The 18,878-nt window shown below is 47.8% G+C and overlaps 1 protein-coding gene across 1 annotated transcript in view; it reads right to left on the bottom strand.

Annotated features, from left to right (window-relative positions):
- The window catches only part of LOC115073954 (carnitine O-palmitoyltransferase 2, mitochondrial-like), a 267,341-nt gene extending 250,003 nt beyond the window's left edge, over positions 1 to 17,338 (bottom strand). The window contains exon 1 of the mRNA XM_029572960.1: positions 16,907 to 17,338. Coding sequence (XP_029428820.1) covers positions 16,907 to 17,130 — 224 coding nt within the window. The 5' untranslated portion in view covers positions 17,131 to 17,338. The remainder of the gene's footprint in view (positions 1 to 16,906) is intronic.
- Positions 17,339 to 18,878: the final 1,540 nt, after the last annotated feature.

The raw sequence follows: 18,878 nt of genomic DNA, 5'->3' as shown, positions 1-18,878 counted from the left end.
GGCAACCAAAATGATAAAGGGGATGGAACAGCTCCCCTATGAGGAAAGGCTGAAGAGGTTAGGGCTGTTCAGCTTGGAGAAGAGACCGCTGAGGGGGGATATGATAGAGGTCTTTAAGATCATGAGAGGTCTTGAACGAGTAGATGTGACTCGGTTATTTACACTTTCGAATAATAGAAGGACTAAGGGGCATTCCATGAAGTTAGCAAGTAGCACATTTAAGACTAATCAGAGAAAATTCTTTTTCATTCAACGCACAATAAAGCTCTGAAATTTGTTGCCAGAGGATGTGGTTAGTGCAGTTAGTGTAGCTGGGTTCAAAAAAAGTTTGGATAAGTTCTTGGAGGAGAAGTCCATTAACGGCTATTAATAAAGTTTACTTAGGGAATAGCAACTGCTATTAATTGCATTAGTAGCATGGGATCTTCTTAGTGTTTGGGTAATTGCCAGGTTCTTGTGGTCTGGTTTGGCCTCTATTGGAAAAAAGATGCTGGGCTTGATGGACCCTTGGTCTGACCCAGCATGGCAATTTCTTATGTTCTTAAGCCTTTCCCTCGAGAGGGTCCCCGAGATCTCCAGCCAGAGATTGCTCTAGAAGTAAACAGAGGGGAATCTTCTAAAGTCAGCTGGGACTAGCCAGTTAGTCACCTGTATTAATACTTTATGCAGGCTAAGGTTTATGGCATGTTTAAAGCCACTAATGATACAGATCTTTCTTAAATTATAAACTGATGCTCAGTAGCCAGGATGTTACAGACATGTACCGTTTATTTTCTTCTAAATGCTAATCCTGTAAAGTCTGACAAATAAAAGTCCAATTCTGTGGATAAACACATGGCTTTTCCTGAATGCTTCAGATTGTGTAGATATAGGAGTTAATAGAATTGTCTAGTACTGCTGACCCTGATAGATGTGGGGGATGCAATGTAAGGTAAATAATGCTCTTTTATTGAGTGGAAGAAACAGCCACAGCCAATCAACATAAGAAAATTATTCCTCACCTGCTAATTTTCGTTCCTGTAGTACCAAGGATCAGTCCAGACAGTGGGTTATATTCCCTGTCCAGCAGATGGAGTCAGAACAAAAAATTCCAGGGGGCGGTCCTATATGACCTCATCCCCTGTGTTCCAATCCTCAGTAACTAGACTTTCAAAGCCAAGAAGAGAAGAGACGGAGGGATCAAGAACTGAGCAAAACGAATAAAAGTGTAAAACTAGAGAACTTTGATTAAATGTACGGTAACCCCAAAGAACAGAACTTGCAAACGAAGACTATTCAAGCAAAGAACCCTGGAGCCCCAGGATAGCTTGAAGTAGACAAAGAAGTAGAGAAAACGAGCAGAGGCGTATCCCAAAACCCAAAAATCTCCAAAAAACAGGGAGGGCGTCTGGACTGATCCTTGGTCCTCAGGAACGAAAATTAGCAGGTGAGGAATAATTTTCTTTTCCCTGTACGTACCAGGATCAGTCCAGACAGTGGGATATACCAAAGCTTCCCTACACTGGGTGGGCCGATAACAGCCCTGCTCGTAGAACACTATCCCCAAAAGACCCAAAAACTGGGGCCCGAACATCCAACCGATAGTGTCTAGAGAAAGTATGAAGAGATTTCCAAGTGGCTGCTCGGCAAATCTCTTGTGTGGAAACAGCCGAGCTTTCCGCCCACGAAGAGGCCTGCGCCCGAAGGGAGTGTGCCTTAACCCCCATGGGTGGTTGACGCCCTACCCCAATATACGCTGAGGAAATCGCAGATTTCAACCATCTTGCAATGGTGGCCTTGGACACCATGAAACCCTTCCTGGGACCCGACCAGAGAACAAAGAGATGATCTGAGAGGCGGAATTCATTGGTGACTGCCAAGTATTGCATCAGACATCTCTTAACGTCCAGGACTCGGAGATGTCTAGGATCCGTCGAAGCGAACGAAGGAAGTTCCACCGATTGATTTAGATGAAAAGAAGATACGACCTTTGGCAGAAAAGAAGGTACAGTTTGCAAGGAAACTCCGCCGTCAGAGAAGCGTAGGTAAGGTTCTCGACAGGAAAGCGCTTGAAGTTCCGAAATACGACGGGCTGAGCTAATTGCCACTAGAAAAATTGACTTAAGCGTGAGATCTTTCAGGGTGGCCGCCCGCAAAGGCTCAAAAGGTGCTTCGCCCAGAGCCCGGAGAACCAGGTTAAGACTCCACGAAGGGAAACCAGTCTAGAGGGAGGTTTTAGCTGTCTTACCTCCTTGAGAAAACGAAGAATATCCGGGTGCGATGAGAGAAGGGAATCCTTACCGTTGTATAGTAAAGCCCCCAACGCAGACACTTGAAGCCTAATGGAGTTGTAGGCTAAACCCATCTCAAGTCCAGTCTGTAGGAAGTCCAAGATCTGAACCAGAGAGGCTGTACCCGGGACAATGGAGCGGGCAATACACCAATCTTCAAAAACTTTCCAGACCCTCACATACGTCACAGAGGTAGAGGTCTTTCTGGCACGTAGTAAAGTGGAAATTACTGATTCTGGATATCCACGACGCCTTAGCTTGCGCCTCTCAAAAGCCAGGCCGCAAGACAAAAGCGATCTGCCTCTTTGAAAAATATGGGACCCTGTCTGAGAAGACGAGGTAGGTGACCGAGTCGCAAAGGACCCTCCACGCGGCGACCGAAGACCTGCGCGACCGGCGCCGGAGCCCCACCGGGGGAAGGTCAGGTCAGTGTTCGGCCTCCCCACCCGGGGGACCCCGACGCCAGCCGCGATCGCCGAGGCCGATTCCGGCGAACGAAAAAAATTAAAAACAAAAAGAAACGCGCCTAGGCCCGCCCTCAACTACAAGGCAGCCAACCAGAGAGAGCCCGGCAGGGCTTTAAATCCACCCTGCTAGGCGCCATCTCTCTCTTCCTCCTCCACGCGGCGACCGAAGACCTGCGCGACCGGCGCCGGAGCCCCACCGGGGGAAGGTCAGGTCAGTGTTCGGCCTCCCCACCCGGGGGACCCCGACGCCAGCCGCGATCGCCGAGGCCGATTCCGGCGAACGAAAAAAATTAAAAACAAAAAGAAACGCGCCTAGGCCCGCCCTCAACTACAAGGCAGCCAACCAGAGAGAGCCCGGCAGGGCTTTAAATCCACCCTGCTAGGCGCCATCTCTCTCTTCCTCCTCCACGCGGCGACCGAAGACCTGCGCGACCGGCGCCGGAGCCCCACCGGGGGAAGGTCAGGTCAGTGTTCGGCCTCCCCACCCGGGGGACCCCGACGCCAGCCGCGATCGCCGAGGCCGATTCCGGCGAACGAAAAAAATTAAAAACAAAAAGAAACGCGCCTAGGCCCGCCCTCAACTACAAGGCAGCCAACCAGAGAGAGCCCGGCAGGGCTTTAAATCAACCCTGCTAGGCGCGCCGAAGGAGCGCGACAACCCTGCTAGGCGCGCCGAAGGAGCGCGACAAAGGGGCCTGCCCCTTTGTTTCGCCCCTTCGTTTTCGTCCCTCGCTTTCCCGAGCAGCATCACACCAATGCCGCACTAGAACTCAGCCAGCTTCCATCTTGCTTCACGTTCTCCCAGCTCTCACCCAGCAAGCACTATACTGCACCCAGCCAGCGCCATCTCAGCAAGCGTTCAACTAGCATCCTTCCTACAAGCATCCAACAAGTGCTCAGCAAACAACCATCCTGAGCAAACAACCATCCTGAGCAAACAATCATCCTGAGCAAACAATCATCCTGCAAGCATTCAGCTATCAACCATCCTGCAAGCATTCAGCAAACAACCATTTTGAGCAAACAACCATCCTGAGCAAACAACCATTTTGAGCAAACAACCATTTTGAGCAAACAACCATTTTGAGCAAACAACCATCCTGAGCAAACAATCATCCTGCAAGCATTCAGCTATCAACCATCCTGCAAGCATTCAGCAAACAACCATTTTGAGCAAACAACCATCTTGAGCAAACAACCATCCTGAGCAAACAACCATCTTGAGCAAACAACCATCCTGAGCAAACAACCATCCTGAGCAAACAACCATCCTGCATGCGTCCAACAAATGCTCAGCAAACAACCATCCTGCAAGCATTCAGCAAACAACCATCCTGCAAGCATTCAGCAAACAACCATTTTGAGCAAACAACCATCTTGAGCAAACAACCATCTTGAGCAAACAACCATCCTGAGCAAACAACCATCCTGCAAGCATTCAGCTATCAACCATCCTGCAAGCATTCAGCAAACACCCTCACTGCAAACATTCAGCAAGTATACAGCAAACAACCATTCTACGCTCATCCAGAGCCCTAACCAATTAATTATTTCTTCCTATTCCCAGCCTTTCCTCCCATCAGTCATCCGCCTATTCACGGCACCAGCCAGCTAACCATTCACAATGTCTCTAGTATTCCCAATACCAACTTTACAACACCGCCTCCCACCTAAAAGATTATCTGCCAGACGAGCCCTCCTCAAGAACTTAAAAACCCTCACCCCCATCTCGATTACTCCAATCACACAGCTTTTAGGCCTCTCCCTCTTCTCACTCTCACTCTTCAATGCACAATCCCTAACAAAAAAATCCCTAATCTTTAATGATTATCTCAACGACGCCAAGCCAGATATCTGTGGAGTAACTGAAACATGGCTCAAGCCCTCAGATACAGCGTTAATAAACCAACTACCCACACATACCTATGACGTCTTCTCACTCCCGAGACTGAAAAAAAGAGGAGGTGGAATCCTTTTGGCTACCAAAAAAAGTCTGAACTTCTCCCAACATCCATTCAGCTCTAACTCAAAACTGGAAGTCGGCTTCTTCACCTCCCAACATCTTCAAATCCTTCTTGTCTACGCCCCCCCCAGGGTTCCTAGAATCCAATGTCTCCCCTATCCTTGAAATCTCCACCATGCTCATCAACCTGGATTCTCCAGCAATCATCTTAGGAGACTTCAATCTACATATTGACAACCCCTCACCATCCAACAGCTGTTTAACCCTCCTCACAGCCCTATCTGCCATGGGATTCCAACAAATAGTCAATGAACCCACACACAAAGCGGGTCACACCCTGGACTTGATTTTCTTCAACAAAGGGATTACGAACACGTACAACTTGAAGAACAAAAAGGTCCCTTGGTCAGACCACACTCTTATTTCTACCTCTTTTGCACTGGAAGAAACCAACACCCCTATCATCCCCTCACCTTCATTCCATTACAAAAAGCGATGTTCTCCAGAAGACCTCAACACCCAATTAGTCTCCCAGCTCCCCCTATTAGACTTATCCGACCCTAACGCTGCCATTCGTTCATGGAACAACATAACAGAAAACATAGCCAACAAGCTCTGTCCTTCAATTACAAAAAAATCTCACACCAATGCAGCCAACAGACAACCTTGGTTCACCAACGAACTCAGAAAACTTAAACAAACTTTAAGAAAAAAAGAAGCGACCTGGCGTAAAACCCCTTGCGACACCACCATCTCATCATACAAATCGACACTTTACCAGTACAAATCCCTCACCTCAAAAAAAGATTTTTACGCATCCAAGATTCACAACCTGGTCTTTGACGCTAAAGCCCTCTTCACCTATGTCTCCAGCCTCACTCAAACCATACCGCGAGAAATCCCCGGCAATATGGCTCAGTCCAAAGCCGAAGAACTCGCTCAGTTTTTCCAAAATAAAATTTCCAATCTCCTAACACAACTGCCTCCCGACACAGTAGCCCTCCAGACATATCAACAACCTGCACACAAAAATGCCAGCTTAAACACCTTTGAACCTGTAGCCTCCACTGAGATACAAGCCATCCTGAGAAAAATGAAACCTTCATCTCATCCTGCAGACCACATCCCCTCCAAATTACTTCTATCTATTCCAGACACAATAGCCTCATCTTTGACAAATATCATCAACTGCTCTCTAGCCCAAGGAATCTGCCCCGATGACCTCAAAATGGCCTCAATCTCACCGCTCTTAAAGAAACCTAACCTTGACCCGAAGGAACCCAACAACTTCCGCCCCATAGCTAACCTCCCATTCATCGCCAAGATCATGGAAAAACTAGTGAACTCTCAACTCTCAGATTTCATCGAAGACAACAATCTTCTCTTCACCCCACAACACGGCTTCAGAAAAAATCGAGGCACAGAATCCCTCCTCTCCTCGTTGACAGATTATATCTTAATGGGCTTTGACAAAGGAAACTCATTCCTATTGATCCTGTTAGACCTCTCAGCAGCGTTCGACACGGTCAACCACGCCATCCTCCTAAACCAACTCTCGTCTATAGGAATCAGCGGCACCGTCCTATCCTGGTTCAAAACGTTTCTCAATAACAGAGGTTACAAAGTTAAAATCCAAAACAAGGAATCCTCTAGATTTGACTCTGTCATAGGAGTCCCTCAAGGTTCTTCATTATCTCCGACCCTATTTAATATCTATCTTCTTCCTCTCTGCCAACTTCTCACCAACCTCAATCTAAAGTACTTCCTTTATGCAGACGATATCCAAATCATCATCCCCATCAAAGATACATACTCTGAAACTCTTGACTACTGGGAATCATGCCACCTGAAAATCAAACAACTACTAAACAACCTACACCTCATCTTAAACTCTTCTAAGACAGAAATCCTTCTCATTTCTCCGGAAACCAACATCTCCAACACTACTCTTCCCACCAACCTACCTACCACACAAGTTCGAGACTTAGGAGTGATAATAGACAACCGGCTAAACTTCAAGGCCCATATCAACAAAACAACCAAAGACTGCTTCTATAAACTCCAGGTTCTGAAGAGGATAAGACCTCTTTTCCATGCCCAAGACTTCAGAACGATCATCCAAGCAGTCATTTTTGCAAAATTAGACTACTGCAATTCCCTATTGCTAGGTCTGCCCTCTTCCTACTCCAAACCACTACAGATGATTCAAAACTCAGCAGCTCGATTACTAACAGGCGCAAGAAAGAGAGACCACATATCCCCCATTCTGAAAGAGTTACATTGGCTTCCCGTCCACTTCCGTATCATGTACAAAGCCATTTGTGTCATCTTCAAAACTATTCATCAACGCATCTCCCTCGATCTACAAATCCCCCTCCAAGCATACAACTCGACAAGACCTACCAGAAATGTCTACCGAGGCGCCCCCAAGTTCCCCCTGCGAAAATGACCAAACACATCACTCTAAGAGATCGTGCCACCTCCACTGCTGGCCCTTCTCTGTGGAATTCCATTCCCACAGATCTCAGACTGGAACCCTGCCTCTTAACTTTTAGGAAAGGACTTAAGACTTGGTTATTCAAGCAAGCTTTCCCAGACACAATCTAATATCACGTTATAGATACAAACCAAGGACTTCAAATATTCAGCCATTAATCATGCCATTTTTACATAGCATTTAATTTATTTGTATACCGTTTAACCGTTTATTCTTTCCTATCTCTTCCTTCTTATCCAAGTTCTGCTACCCTTGTTATTTGTAACTGCTCCTTCGATCACCACAGTTCTAGTTGTTGTATTTTATGCACTCCCTTTCCATGTAAACCAGCAAGATATGTGCTCATGATTGCCGGTATATAAAAACCTTAAATAAATAAATAAATAAAATAAGATGTAGAAGATCCGCAAACCAAGGGCGTCGGGGCCACTCCGGAGCTACCAGAATCACCGGCCCTGGATGAGTCTCTATGCGCCGGAGCACCTTTCCCACCAGGGGCCATGGAGGGAAGACATACAGGAGGACCTCCCTGGGCCAAGGAAGGACAAGGGCGTCGACTCCTTCCGCGCCGTGCTCTCGTCTGCGACTGAAGAAGCGAGGAGCTTTTGCATTTGTCGTTGTGGCCATTAGATCCATGTGAGGTTTCCCCCACCGGCGCTCTATCAGTTCCATCGCTTGTAAGGATAGCTCCCACTCTCCGGGATCTAGACGTTGTCGACTTAGGAAGTCTGCTTGTACGTTGTCTACGCCTGCTATGTGAGAAGCCGCTAGTCGAAGCAAGTGGCGCTCCGCCCACTGCATCAGCTGTTCCGCTTCCCACGCAACCAGTCGACTCCTCGTTCCTCCTTGCCGGTTGACATACGATACTGTGGTTGCATTGTCCGACAGTATTCTGACAGCCTTCTGCTGAACTAGTGGCAGGAAACCCTGCAGGGCAAGCCGGACCGCTCTGGTCTCCAGGCGATTGATGGGCCACTGCCTCTGATCCCTTGTCCATGTGCCCTGGATGGAGCTCGTTTGACAGACTGCTCCCCATCCGGAGAGGCTGGCATCCGTGGTGACCACTATCCAATCCGGTATCTCTAAGGAGACTCCCTTGGATAGGCTCCGGGGATCTAACCACCAACCGAGACTGAGTTGGGTCGTCGGTGGGATCAGGAGGACCGCCTGGTAATCCTGTGAGACTGGTTTCCAGCGGGAAAGCAAAGCCTTCTGCAAGGGGCGGAGATGAGCAAAAGCCCATGGAACTAGGTCGATCGTGGATGCCATGGTCCCCAGTACCTGCAGATAGTCCCATGCGGTCGGATCGGAGAGAGACATGAAACGCCGGACCTGTGTTCTCAATGCTTGTGCCCGCTCTAGACGTAGGAAGACCTTTCCTTCCCTCGTATTGAAGTGGGCGCCCAGATAGTCCAACGATTGAGATGGCGTGAGGTGACTCTTGTCGTAGTTGATGATCCATCCTAGCGACTGTAGCAGGGACACAACCCGATTTACAGCTTGAATCCCCTGGCTTCGAGACTTCGCCCGTATGAGCCAATCGTCCAGGTACGGGTGAACCATGACCCCTTCTCGTCGAAGGGCTGCTGCCACCACGACCATTACCTTTGTAAAGACCCGTGGTGCAGTTGCTAAACCAAAAGGTAGAGCCCGAAACTGGAAATGTTGTCCTAGTATCTTGAAGCGGAGATATCTTTGGTAATCCGGATGAATCGGAATGTGAAGATATGCTTCCGTCAGATCCAGGGAGGCAAGATACTCTCCTTGATGAACCGCTGCCAATACCGATCGGAGCGTTTCCATACGGAAGCGAGGGACCCTTAGCGACTTGTTGATCGACTTGAGGTCCAGTATGGGTCGGAACGTGCCCTCTTTCTTGGGAACCACAAAATAGATGGAATAATGCCCCCGACCTAACTCGTTGGCGGATACTCGTCTGATAGCTCCCAACGCTATCAACCGCTGAAGGGTCTGTAGAACAGCCGTCTGCTTTCGAGGGGAGCCGCAAGGAGAGAAAAGAAACCTGTCTCTGGGGACGTGGACAAAATCCAACACGTAACCATGTCTTAGGATATCCAGGACCCACTGATCCGACGTGATGCAGGCCCACTCCCTGTAAAAAAGAGCGAGCCGACCTCCCACTCGAGGGGTCGGTTCGTGGGTCATCCTGGCATCATTGAGCTGGTTTCGAGGCAAAACGAGGTCCTGTAGCCTCCTTTCCGGTCCGACGTCCACGAAAGGAACGGTTCCAGCCCTGAGAGCGATAGGAAGGGGTCCGTGGGGTTTGCTGCTGTCTATTCGTCCGGGCGCGACGCTGGTTTCGAGAACGGTTCCTGGAAAAACGGAACGACCTAGAGGCACGAGGTCTGTCTTCAGGAAGCTTATGTACCGCATTCTCATTTAGCGACTTAATTATTTGATCCAAGTCCTCCCCGAAAAGGAACTTACCCTTAAAAGGTAACGATCCTAGACGGGTTTTGGATGAAGAGTCCGCAGACCAATTACGTAACCACAAGAGGCGACGCGCCGAGACAGCCGCGACCATGGAGCGAGAAAGGACCCGGAGAAGGTCATACAGAGCGTCCGCTCCATAAGCCATCACAGACTCTAACCTGTCTGCCTGTTGAGCCTCAGAATCCGGGAGATCCTGCGAGGTGAGCAATTGTTGCACCCATCGAAGACCCGCTCTCTGTGCCAGAGCGCTACAGATGGCCGCTCGTACCCCAAGCGCCGAGACCTCGAAAATGCGCTTAAGATAGACTTCTAGTTTCCGGTCCTGCAGGTCCTTTAGGGCCGTACCACCTGTCACCGGGATGGTGGTACTCTTAGTGACTGCCGAAACCGCCGAATCCACAGCTGGGACCCTGAGAAGTTCCAGGAAGTCCACCGGAAGAGGATAAAGTTTCTCCATAGCCCTGCTAACTCAGAGAGGCTTCCGGCTTATCCCATTCACCAGAGATCAACTGCAAGAAGCTGGGATGCGTTGGAAAAGCCTTGGCATGAGGTCTGAGTCCCGCTAAGAGAGGATCTCCCTTTCTTATTTTGGGATCCGAGGGCGTTGGATCTGGAGGGTCAATATCCATTTCCTGAAGAATATGAGGGATGAGTCCCTCCAACTCTTCGATTTGAAAGATGCGGAGGACTTTGGGATCATCGCCCTCCATCTGAGTCAAGAGGGCGGGGTCGTCCCCGACAGGATCCTGAAGGGTGTCCCCCTGTGGAAGTCCCGGAAGATCCCGTGGTGGTGCCATGGGAGCCTTAGACGGAGTCTGGGTAGAATTTGTGGGCTGTCCGTCCCCCCGTGCCAGAGAGCATCCTAAGGAGGCATCTAAACGCAGTAATTTGGCGGGAGGGGGACCCATGGCCAAATTTATAGCCTGGTTGGAGCTCTGGAGAAAGGCCCGGTGCATTAGTACCACAAACTCCGGAGAAAACGCGGGCAAGCCTAAGGGGGAACCCCCTGGAACGTCTCCAGTCGAAAGCTTGCCCTCCTTCTGAGCCTGGGGTGGTAAAATCGAAGATTGCCTCGGTATTAGACCTCCTGTCTCCTCCCCGTCAGAAACTTCAGGCTCATCCTCTGACAACAAAATGGCCGCCGTTCCCGCGCTCCACGGGAACGGGGCCTGCCGCTGACTAAAAAGAGCGTCGTCTGTCAGGTCTCCTGTGCCTTCTCTTTGTGGCGAACTGACTTCCCCCGCGGGGAGACAGCTGGGACACCTGCCCTCAACAGAAAGGCGGCTTCCCTGGCGGCCACAGGCCGAGCAGCTCTGCGCTCGCGGCATGAGGAAAACAAATTTTTTTTTTTTTTTTTTTTTTTAAACGCTCTCGAGAGGCAGGAAACCGACGGTGCGGCTGACGGGGGAAAAGAACCTCGGCGAATCGCGTCTACGACACTCGAGTCGCCTTCCCTCCCTCCTACCAACCCAAGAAAAAAACAACCCCTGGAGGAGAACCTCCCAGCAGTCTGCGGCCCCGGGGAATGCGCTTCGCGGGGCCGTGGGTTGGTACCGGACAGACGAACTCGGAGGGAGAGGGTGAGAAGAAAGTCAGGAACCCTGACTCACAAAAATGGTATCGCAGTCCTCCAGTGCCAAAAAACGGCAAGAGGATGAAAAAATATCAACGACCTGTAAGTAAAACAAAAATTTTAAACACCACAGGAAAAGAATAGAGAGAGAAAGACTCAGGAGAAAGCTAGTCAGCAAGTCCCTCTAACTCCCCCATTCCTGACAAATTAAGCTCAGGAACAAATTTAGAAATTTAAAGTTTTTTTTTTTTTTTTTTTTTTTTTTAATTCTTGATCCCTCAGTAGCAGGAAAGGCTTAAAAACCTAAAATCCTGTGCTGGGGACTAGCCAGTCCCCTGCTCACATCTGCTGGAGTCAGAAATTACTGAGGATTGGAACACAGGGGATGAGGTCATATAGGACCGCCCCCTGGAATTTTTTGTTCTGACTCCATCTGCTGGACAGGGAATATAACCCACTGTCTGGACTGATCCTGGTACGTACAGGGAATACTTAAATATCAACAACTAGCAAAACTTTGAGCAAGCTTAACATTCACAAATAAAGTTGGCCTATGCCCCCACCGGCAAGACTACATGCTATTACCCACCCCTTCATTTGTTTGAGGCAGCACCCCTCCAGCCTTCTGCTCCGTGAAGGTGGTACACCACTGGCATCCCGCTCCGTGAATGCCACTGTGGCCACTACCGCTCCGTGCAGTGTGCTGCTGCCTCATCCCTCCCCTGGCCATCCTTGCAGGCCATGCTTATTTATTTATGCCAGGCCTTCATTGGGCCACCCCCAGACCGGCCATCATCTCGGTCTGCACGATGCTTTGCATATAGCCATCCCCAAGCTTTCCCCCTATGTACATTCATTGGTGCCCAGCTCCTCCACTTCCCCCTTCCCCGACACCAAAACATCCCCCTATGCACCGGTGAGGGTCCTGCATTCGCTAGTTTTAGGCTGTGACAAATCCCCACCCCCAAACCCATGCCCTTTAGCGCTGTGGGGTGGTGGGAGGGGTGCTCTCTAGTCCCCCGTCGGCTAATGTGCCACCACTCCCTATCCCACCCCCTAATGATCCTGAGCTCTGCGACGCCTTCCTGTCTCATTGACTCCTGGCAGGGATTTAAATCAGCCAAGGCGCCCCATTGGCCACCCGTCCCCCACCCAGCCAGGGTGCCCCATTGGCCACCAGTCCCCCCCCCCTCTCCCCCTTGCACTGGCTGCAGCACGCCTGCCCAGTTATGAGGCCCCTGCCTTGAACGGCTGGGCCTCCTAAACTGGAATAGCTAAAATTGTTCTCTACTTATGGTCCAAATGTAATAAGGTGCGCTTAGTTGTGCCCACAGTAGTGTGCAGTTGTGCATATATTTCTGTGCATATTACTTTACTCATGATGTAACAAAGCATTTAGTGCACAAAAAAATGGGCACACAAATTATCACTAAGTCTCATGTTAATCAAGGCATTAGCTATTACTCCCAATACACAAAACTGAAAAGGCTTAACTCCTGATCCTCCTCACCTTCCCATCTCATCCCTTCCTATTCCAACCAACCCTTTTTGTATAGTTCCAAGTTATCCTCTCTCACCTTCCAGCTATTTTCATAACCACTAACTGATCATCAGTCATCCCTTCTCTCTCACCTCTATGGCCCCCAAATGACCCTCTATCATCTCCTCCCTTTCACCCCATTGCCCATCCCTCTATCACCTTCCAGCCTCTCCTCCAACCCTTCTCTCACATCCCTCGCTCCTTGCTCCTTTTACAACCTCCAGTTGATATTCTGTCATTCCCCCCTCAACCTCTGCAAACAATCCCTCCCCAGCTGATTAAACTCTCAAACCCCTCTTGCATTTGATCCCTCCCTTCAAACAGCCCCACTTCTAATTTTGACCCTGGGCCAAAGGTGGGTGACAACTGGTGGGAAGCGAGAAGGCTGCTGATAGGGGGAGGCAACATTTTTCTCGAGTAGTATCAGTGGTAGGTGAGAAGAGAGGAACAGTGACAATCTCCTTGTGCACATGCAGCCCATCCCTGCCCCTCTGGGCTGTTCCCAACCTGACTGTGATCTGTAAGTGGCAGCAGCATTAGTAATGAGTTAGCATCAGGCCTGTGAGTCAGTGCAAGCTCACAGACCTTGCAGAGCTCATGCAAGGATAGGGCCATCACAGGACCTATGAATGTGTGCTGGCTCAAAGGCCCCATGCTGATTTAAACTATTAATACTGCTGCTGAAGAGCTCTGCCCTTTGAGGCACTTTTGACTCTAGCTAACTTTTAGACACTTTTCTGCTCTTAACATCCAATTTGAAGAGCAAGAAGGTTCCATGGTCAGACCACACACTCATTTCTACCTCTTTCTCACTGAAAGAACCCAACACTCCTCACATCTCCTCACCCTCCTTCCAATACAGGAGGCGATGCACCCCGGAAGACCTCAACAACCAGCTGGATGCACAGCTCCCTCTCTTAGACCTCACTGACCCTAACACTGCCATACACTGCCATGTTATATCATAACACTGCCATGTTATATCATCTTACACCATGTTATATTTATTGTTACCATGTTATATATATTTATTAACTCATAGGCTTATTAACTGTTTTGTAATATACTCTAATTTGTTACTTTGTTTTTAATCTGTTCAATGTAAACCGCTAAATTGATGCGATAGTTACTGTTTACTGTTACTTGTAAACCGGGGTGATATGTATATTATACAGGAACCACCGGTATATAAATCCGTTAAATAAATAAATAAATAAATATGCTCTTGGAACAACATAACAGAAGACATAGCTAACAAGCTCTGCCCGTCAACTATAAAAAAATCTCACACCAATGCCTCCAATAGACAACCTTGGTTCACCAATGAACTCCGAAAGCTAAAACAAAGCTTAAGAAAGAAAGAAGCGATATGGCGTAAAACCCCTTGTGCCAGCACCATTTCTTCATACAAATCCACACTACACCAGTACAAGTCCCTCACCTCAAAATCAAAAAAAGATTATTATGCATCTAAGATTCACAACCTGGTCCTGGACGCCAAAGCCCTCTTCGCTTATATCTCCAGTCTCACTCAAACCATCCCCCAAGAAATCCCCAGGAACCTAGCACAATCCAAAGCTGAAGAACTCGCACTGTTTTTTCAAAACAAAATTACCAATCTTCTAACCCAACTACCTTCCAATACCGCCGCCCCTCCGACATATCAGCACCCTCCCTACAAAAACATCAGCCTAAACACCTTTGATCCCGTCTCCTCTACTGAGATACAAACCATCCTGAGAAAAATGAAACCTACTTCTCATCCTGCGGACCACATCCCCACCAAACTGCTACTATCTACCCCAGACACCATCGCTACATCATTGACAGACATCATCAACTGCTCTCTAGCCCAAGGGACCTTCCCAGACGATCTCAAAGTGGCTTCAATCACACCTCTCCTAAAGAAACCCAACCTTGACCCGAAGGACCCCAACAACTTCCGTCCCATAGCTAACCTCCCTTTCATCGCTAAGATCATGGAAAAACTAGTGAACTCTCAACTTTCAGATTTCATTGAAGACAACAAAATTCTCTTCGCTCCACAACACGGTATCCGAAAAAATCGAGGTACAGAATCCCTCCTTACCTCTTTGACAGACTATACCATATTGGGTCTCGACAAAGGTAATTCATTCCTACTGATCTTGTTAGACCTATCCGCAGCGTTCGACACGGTCAACCACGCCATCCTCCTGAACCAGCTGTCGTCCATAGGAATCAGCGGCACCGTCTTATCATGGTTCAAAACCTCTCTCAACAACAGAGGTTACAAGGTTAAACTCCAAAACAAGGAATCATCAAGATTTGACTCCACCATAGGAGTCCCACAAGGTTCATCATTATCCCCGACTTTATTCAATATTTACCTTCTTCCACTTTGCCAACTTCTCACCAACCTCAATCTAAAGTATTTTCTATACGCAGATGATATTCAAATCATCATCCCCATCAAAGACACATACTCTAAAACTCTGGACTACTGGGAATCATGCCATCAAAAAATCAAACACCTACTCAACAGCCTAAACCTCGTTTTAAATTCCTCCAAGACAGAAATCCTACTCATCTCTCCAGAGAACAGCATCTCAAACAATAATCTTCCAACCAACCTACCTACCACACAAGTTAGAGACTTAGGAGTGATAATAGACAATCGGCTGAACTTCAAGGCGCACATTAACAAAACAACCAAAGACTGCTTCTTCAAACTCCAGGTACTAAAAAGGATAAGACCACTTTTCCATGCTCAAGATTTCAGAACGATCATCCAAGCAGTCATGTTTTCAAAATTAGATTATTGCAATTCGCTATTGCTAGATCTCCCTTCATCTTACTCCAAACGGCTTCAGATGGTACAAAACTCAGCAGCCCGACTACTGACAGGCGCCAGGAAAAGAGACCACATATCTCCCATCCTGAAAGAGCTTCATTGGTTACCAGTACACTTCCGAATCATGTACAAAGCCATATCTGTCATATACAAAACCATACATCAACTCACCAAATCCCTCTCCAAATTCACAACTCATCAAGACCCACCAGAGATGCTTATAGAGGTTCCCTCCAAGTATCCCCCCGCGAAAACTACCAGACATGTTACCCTAAGAGATCGTGCTACCTCCACAGCTGGCCCTCTCCTATGGAACTCCATTCCTACAGATCTCAGACAGGAGCCCTGCCTCCTAACTTTTAGAAAAAGACTTAAGACTTGGCTGTTCAAGCAAGCTTTCCTGGACACAATCTAATGACATCACTGTCTCCTTCTCAAAACAAGCAGCCCTCAACCATGCTTTTGTATATAGTATTTAATCTGTATATTGTCTAATCGTTACCAATCTTTCCTTTCTCTTCTTCCTTCTCCAAGTTCTGCTACCCTTGTTAAATGTAACTGCTCCTTCCGTCACCACAGTTCCAGTTTGATGTATCTACTGCACTCCTGTTTTATGTAAACCAGCAAGATATGTTGTCATGATTGCCGGTATATAAAAACCTTAAATAAATAAATAAATAAATAAATAAATAAATAAATAAATAAAAAACTCATGTTTTGCATGCAATTTTATGCATAGAAATCATGGTTAATGCTCATAAATCATGTGCACATTAACCATGATTTGTGTGCAAAATATTGTACATATAAGCATGTTTTGCTTGCATAAATCATGTTTTATATGTATTAAATACGATTTATGTATATTATTCTAATTTTATGCATTTTAAGTTTATGTGCTTTATTAAATTCCTGATTTATTTGCATGGGGTTTTCAGCATATGGGTTAAGAAAATGTGTGCTAAAATATAGCGCATTGCTGTGGTATAGCCACAAATAGACTTAGCATTAGGATGCTAGGAGGCTGTGCCAGTAGTTGCACTGGCGAACTAATGCACTCGCATGCCGCTGTGTAACATACCAGGCCAGCCCACAACCAAAACCTTCAAATTTAGGAATCCCGGTCAATGTATTACTTGTATTTTAAGTAGTCCATAATCCCTTCACTTTCAGATACCCTGGATTGTTCATGCTTATGTTCTAGTGGAGATGAAACCACAAGCAAAAGTCGAAGATCAGACCAGGCCAAGGGGTTGAAGACTTTCTTTTGTGGGGGGAGGGGGAGGAATTCTGACCGCCGACACGATACCTGGGCAGGCTGGGCTGGAAGTGCATGGTCGGGATGAAGCTCCTGTGCACAAAGTGCTCGCTAGAGGTGTCCAGTATGGAGGAGGGGAGTCGCTCGGTGCTGCCCGTGTGATCCCTTGTGCGCCAATATCCGCGCCGGCCTCCGAGCTCTCCCGCCTTCCCCCACCGCTTCCAGCACCCGGCCGCCGCCTTCCGCCGCAGCAGTAGTGCCGCGGCACGGAGCATTCCCCCACGGGCGACCAACTGCACCGAAGACGGACGGAGCAGAGGAGAGAGGTCTTGCAGGCCGCCGGTATTTCTCGTGCGCTCTCCTCCAAAATGGCGCCGTGCAGAGCCGGACGTCCAGTGCACGAGGCGACGGTTTGCCGCCGCGTGCCGGAATCCGGTCTGTGATGTCAGCGTGGGTGCCTGGCGTTGATGACCTCTGCGGGTGTTCGGTTCGATACCGCCTCGAGAGCCAGCAGGCGCCAGGGAATTTGTGTGGGGCTCCGCCTCAGTGGGGCAGTAATCCAGCGGTTACTGATTTAGTTGGGGACCAGCCCAAATGGCAAATTGCTGTGCACTTGCCATGGGGAGGACAGGGATTCTAACCGCAGTTGATATGCTAAAAAAAAAAAATCAATGAAGTTAACATGTAGCACATTTAAAACTAATCGGAGAAAGTTCATTTTCACTCAACCCACAATTAAACTCTGGAATTTGTTGCCAGGGGATGTGGTTAGTGCAGTTAGTATAGCTGTGTTTAAAAAAGGTTTGGATAAGTTCTTGGAGAAGTCCATTACCTGCTATTAATCAAGTTGACTAAGAAAATAGCCACTGCTATTACTAGCAAGAGTAGCATGGGATAGACTTAGTTTTTGAGTACTTGCCAGGTTCTTATGGCCTGGATTTGCCACTTGTTGGAAACAGGATGCTGGGCTTGATGGACTCTAGGTCTGACCCAGTATGGCATGTTCTTATGATGTATTTAGATTTTCAGAAGGCGTTCAACAATGAGAGGCATTTAAGAAAATTAAAAAGTCATGGGATAGGAGGCGATGTCATTTTGTGGATTGCAAATTATTAAAAAACAGGAAACAGAGAGTCGGATTTAATGGTCTGTTTTCACAGTGGAAAAAGGTGTAGTGCCTCAGGGATCTGTACTTGGACTGATGCTTTTTAAATATATTTATAAATGATCTGGAAAGGGGAGTGATGAGTGAGGTGATCAACTTTGCGGATGACACAAAATTATGCAGAGTAGTTAAATCTCAAGCACATTGTGATAAACTTCAGGAGGACCTTGTGAGGCTGGAAGATTGGGCATCCAAATGGCAGATGAAATTTAAGGTGATGCAAATAGGGAAAAATAACCCTTGCTATAGTTACACAATGTTAGGTTTCATATTAGGAGTTACCACCCAGGAAAGAGATCTAGGCATCATAGTGGGGGCGACTAAACGATAAGAAAACCCACAAAATTTCCCGGGAGATCAGCCATCCTGCTCACCTTAGGAGAAGGATGTCCTGTTGGATCTTGCTGCTGCCCCATTCTGGCCAGGTAGGCATTGTGCATTAAAAGCACAAAATCCGCTGAAAATGGAGATGGTCCAGAAGAAGACATTGCGTCAGTTTCGGCGGTCACTAAACGTACGACCATCCCGGTCACAGGTGGGGCCGCTCTCTGGGATCATCAAGACCGCAAGTTCCAGATATACCTTAAAAGGATCTTCGAGGTATCTGCCCTGCAGGTCAGGGCCGCTGTCTGTATTTCGCTATGTCCCTGCAAAACTGTTAAGGTCTTCCCAATAAGTTTGTTTTGTGTGTCTGGGGTACAAGATAAGGCTGGAAAGATTATGATCTAGATTGTTTCCGGTGGCTGTTAAGCTTTGGAATACCCTCCCTGCAGATATTAGATCTTTAGATTATTATTTAACATTTTGTAAACAAATTAAAGTCTAGTTCTTTTCTTTGGCATTCAGTAGAAGGTATTG

This window comes from Rhinatrema bivittatum, chromosome 1, assembly GCF_901001135.1.
Source record: "Rhinatrema bivittatum chromosome 1, aRhiBiv1.1, whole genome shotgun sequence".
Lineage (NCBI taxonomy): Eukaryota > Metazoa > Chordata > Amphibia > Gymnophiona > Rhinatrematidae > Rhinatrema > Rhinatrema bivittatum.
The sequence above is the reverse complement of the archived record's forward strand: the minus strand, read 5'-3'. Positions and strand labels throughout refer to the sequence as shown.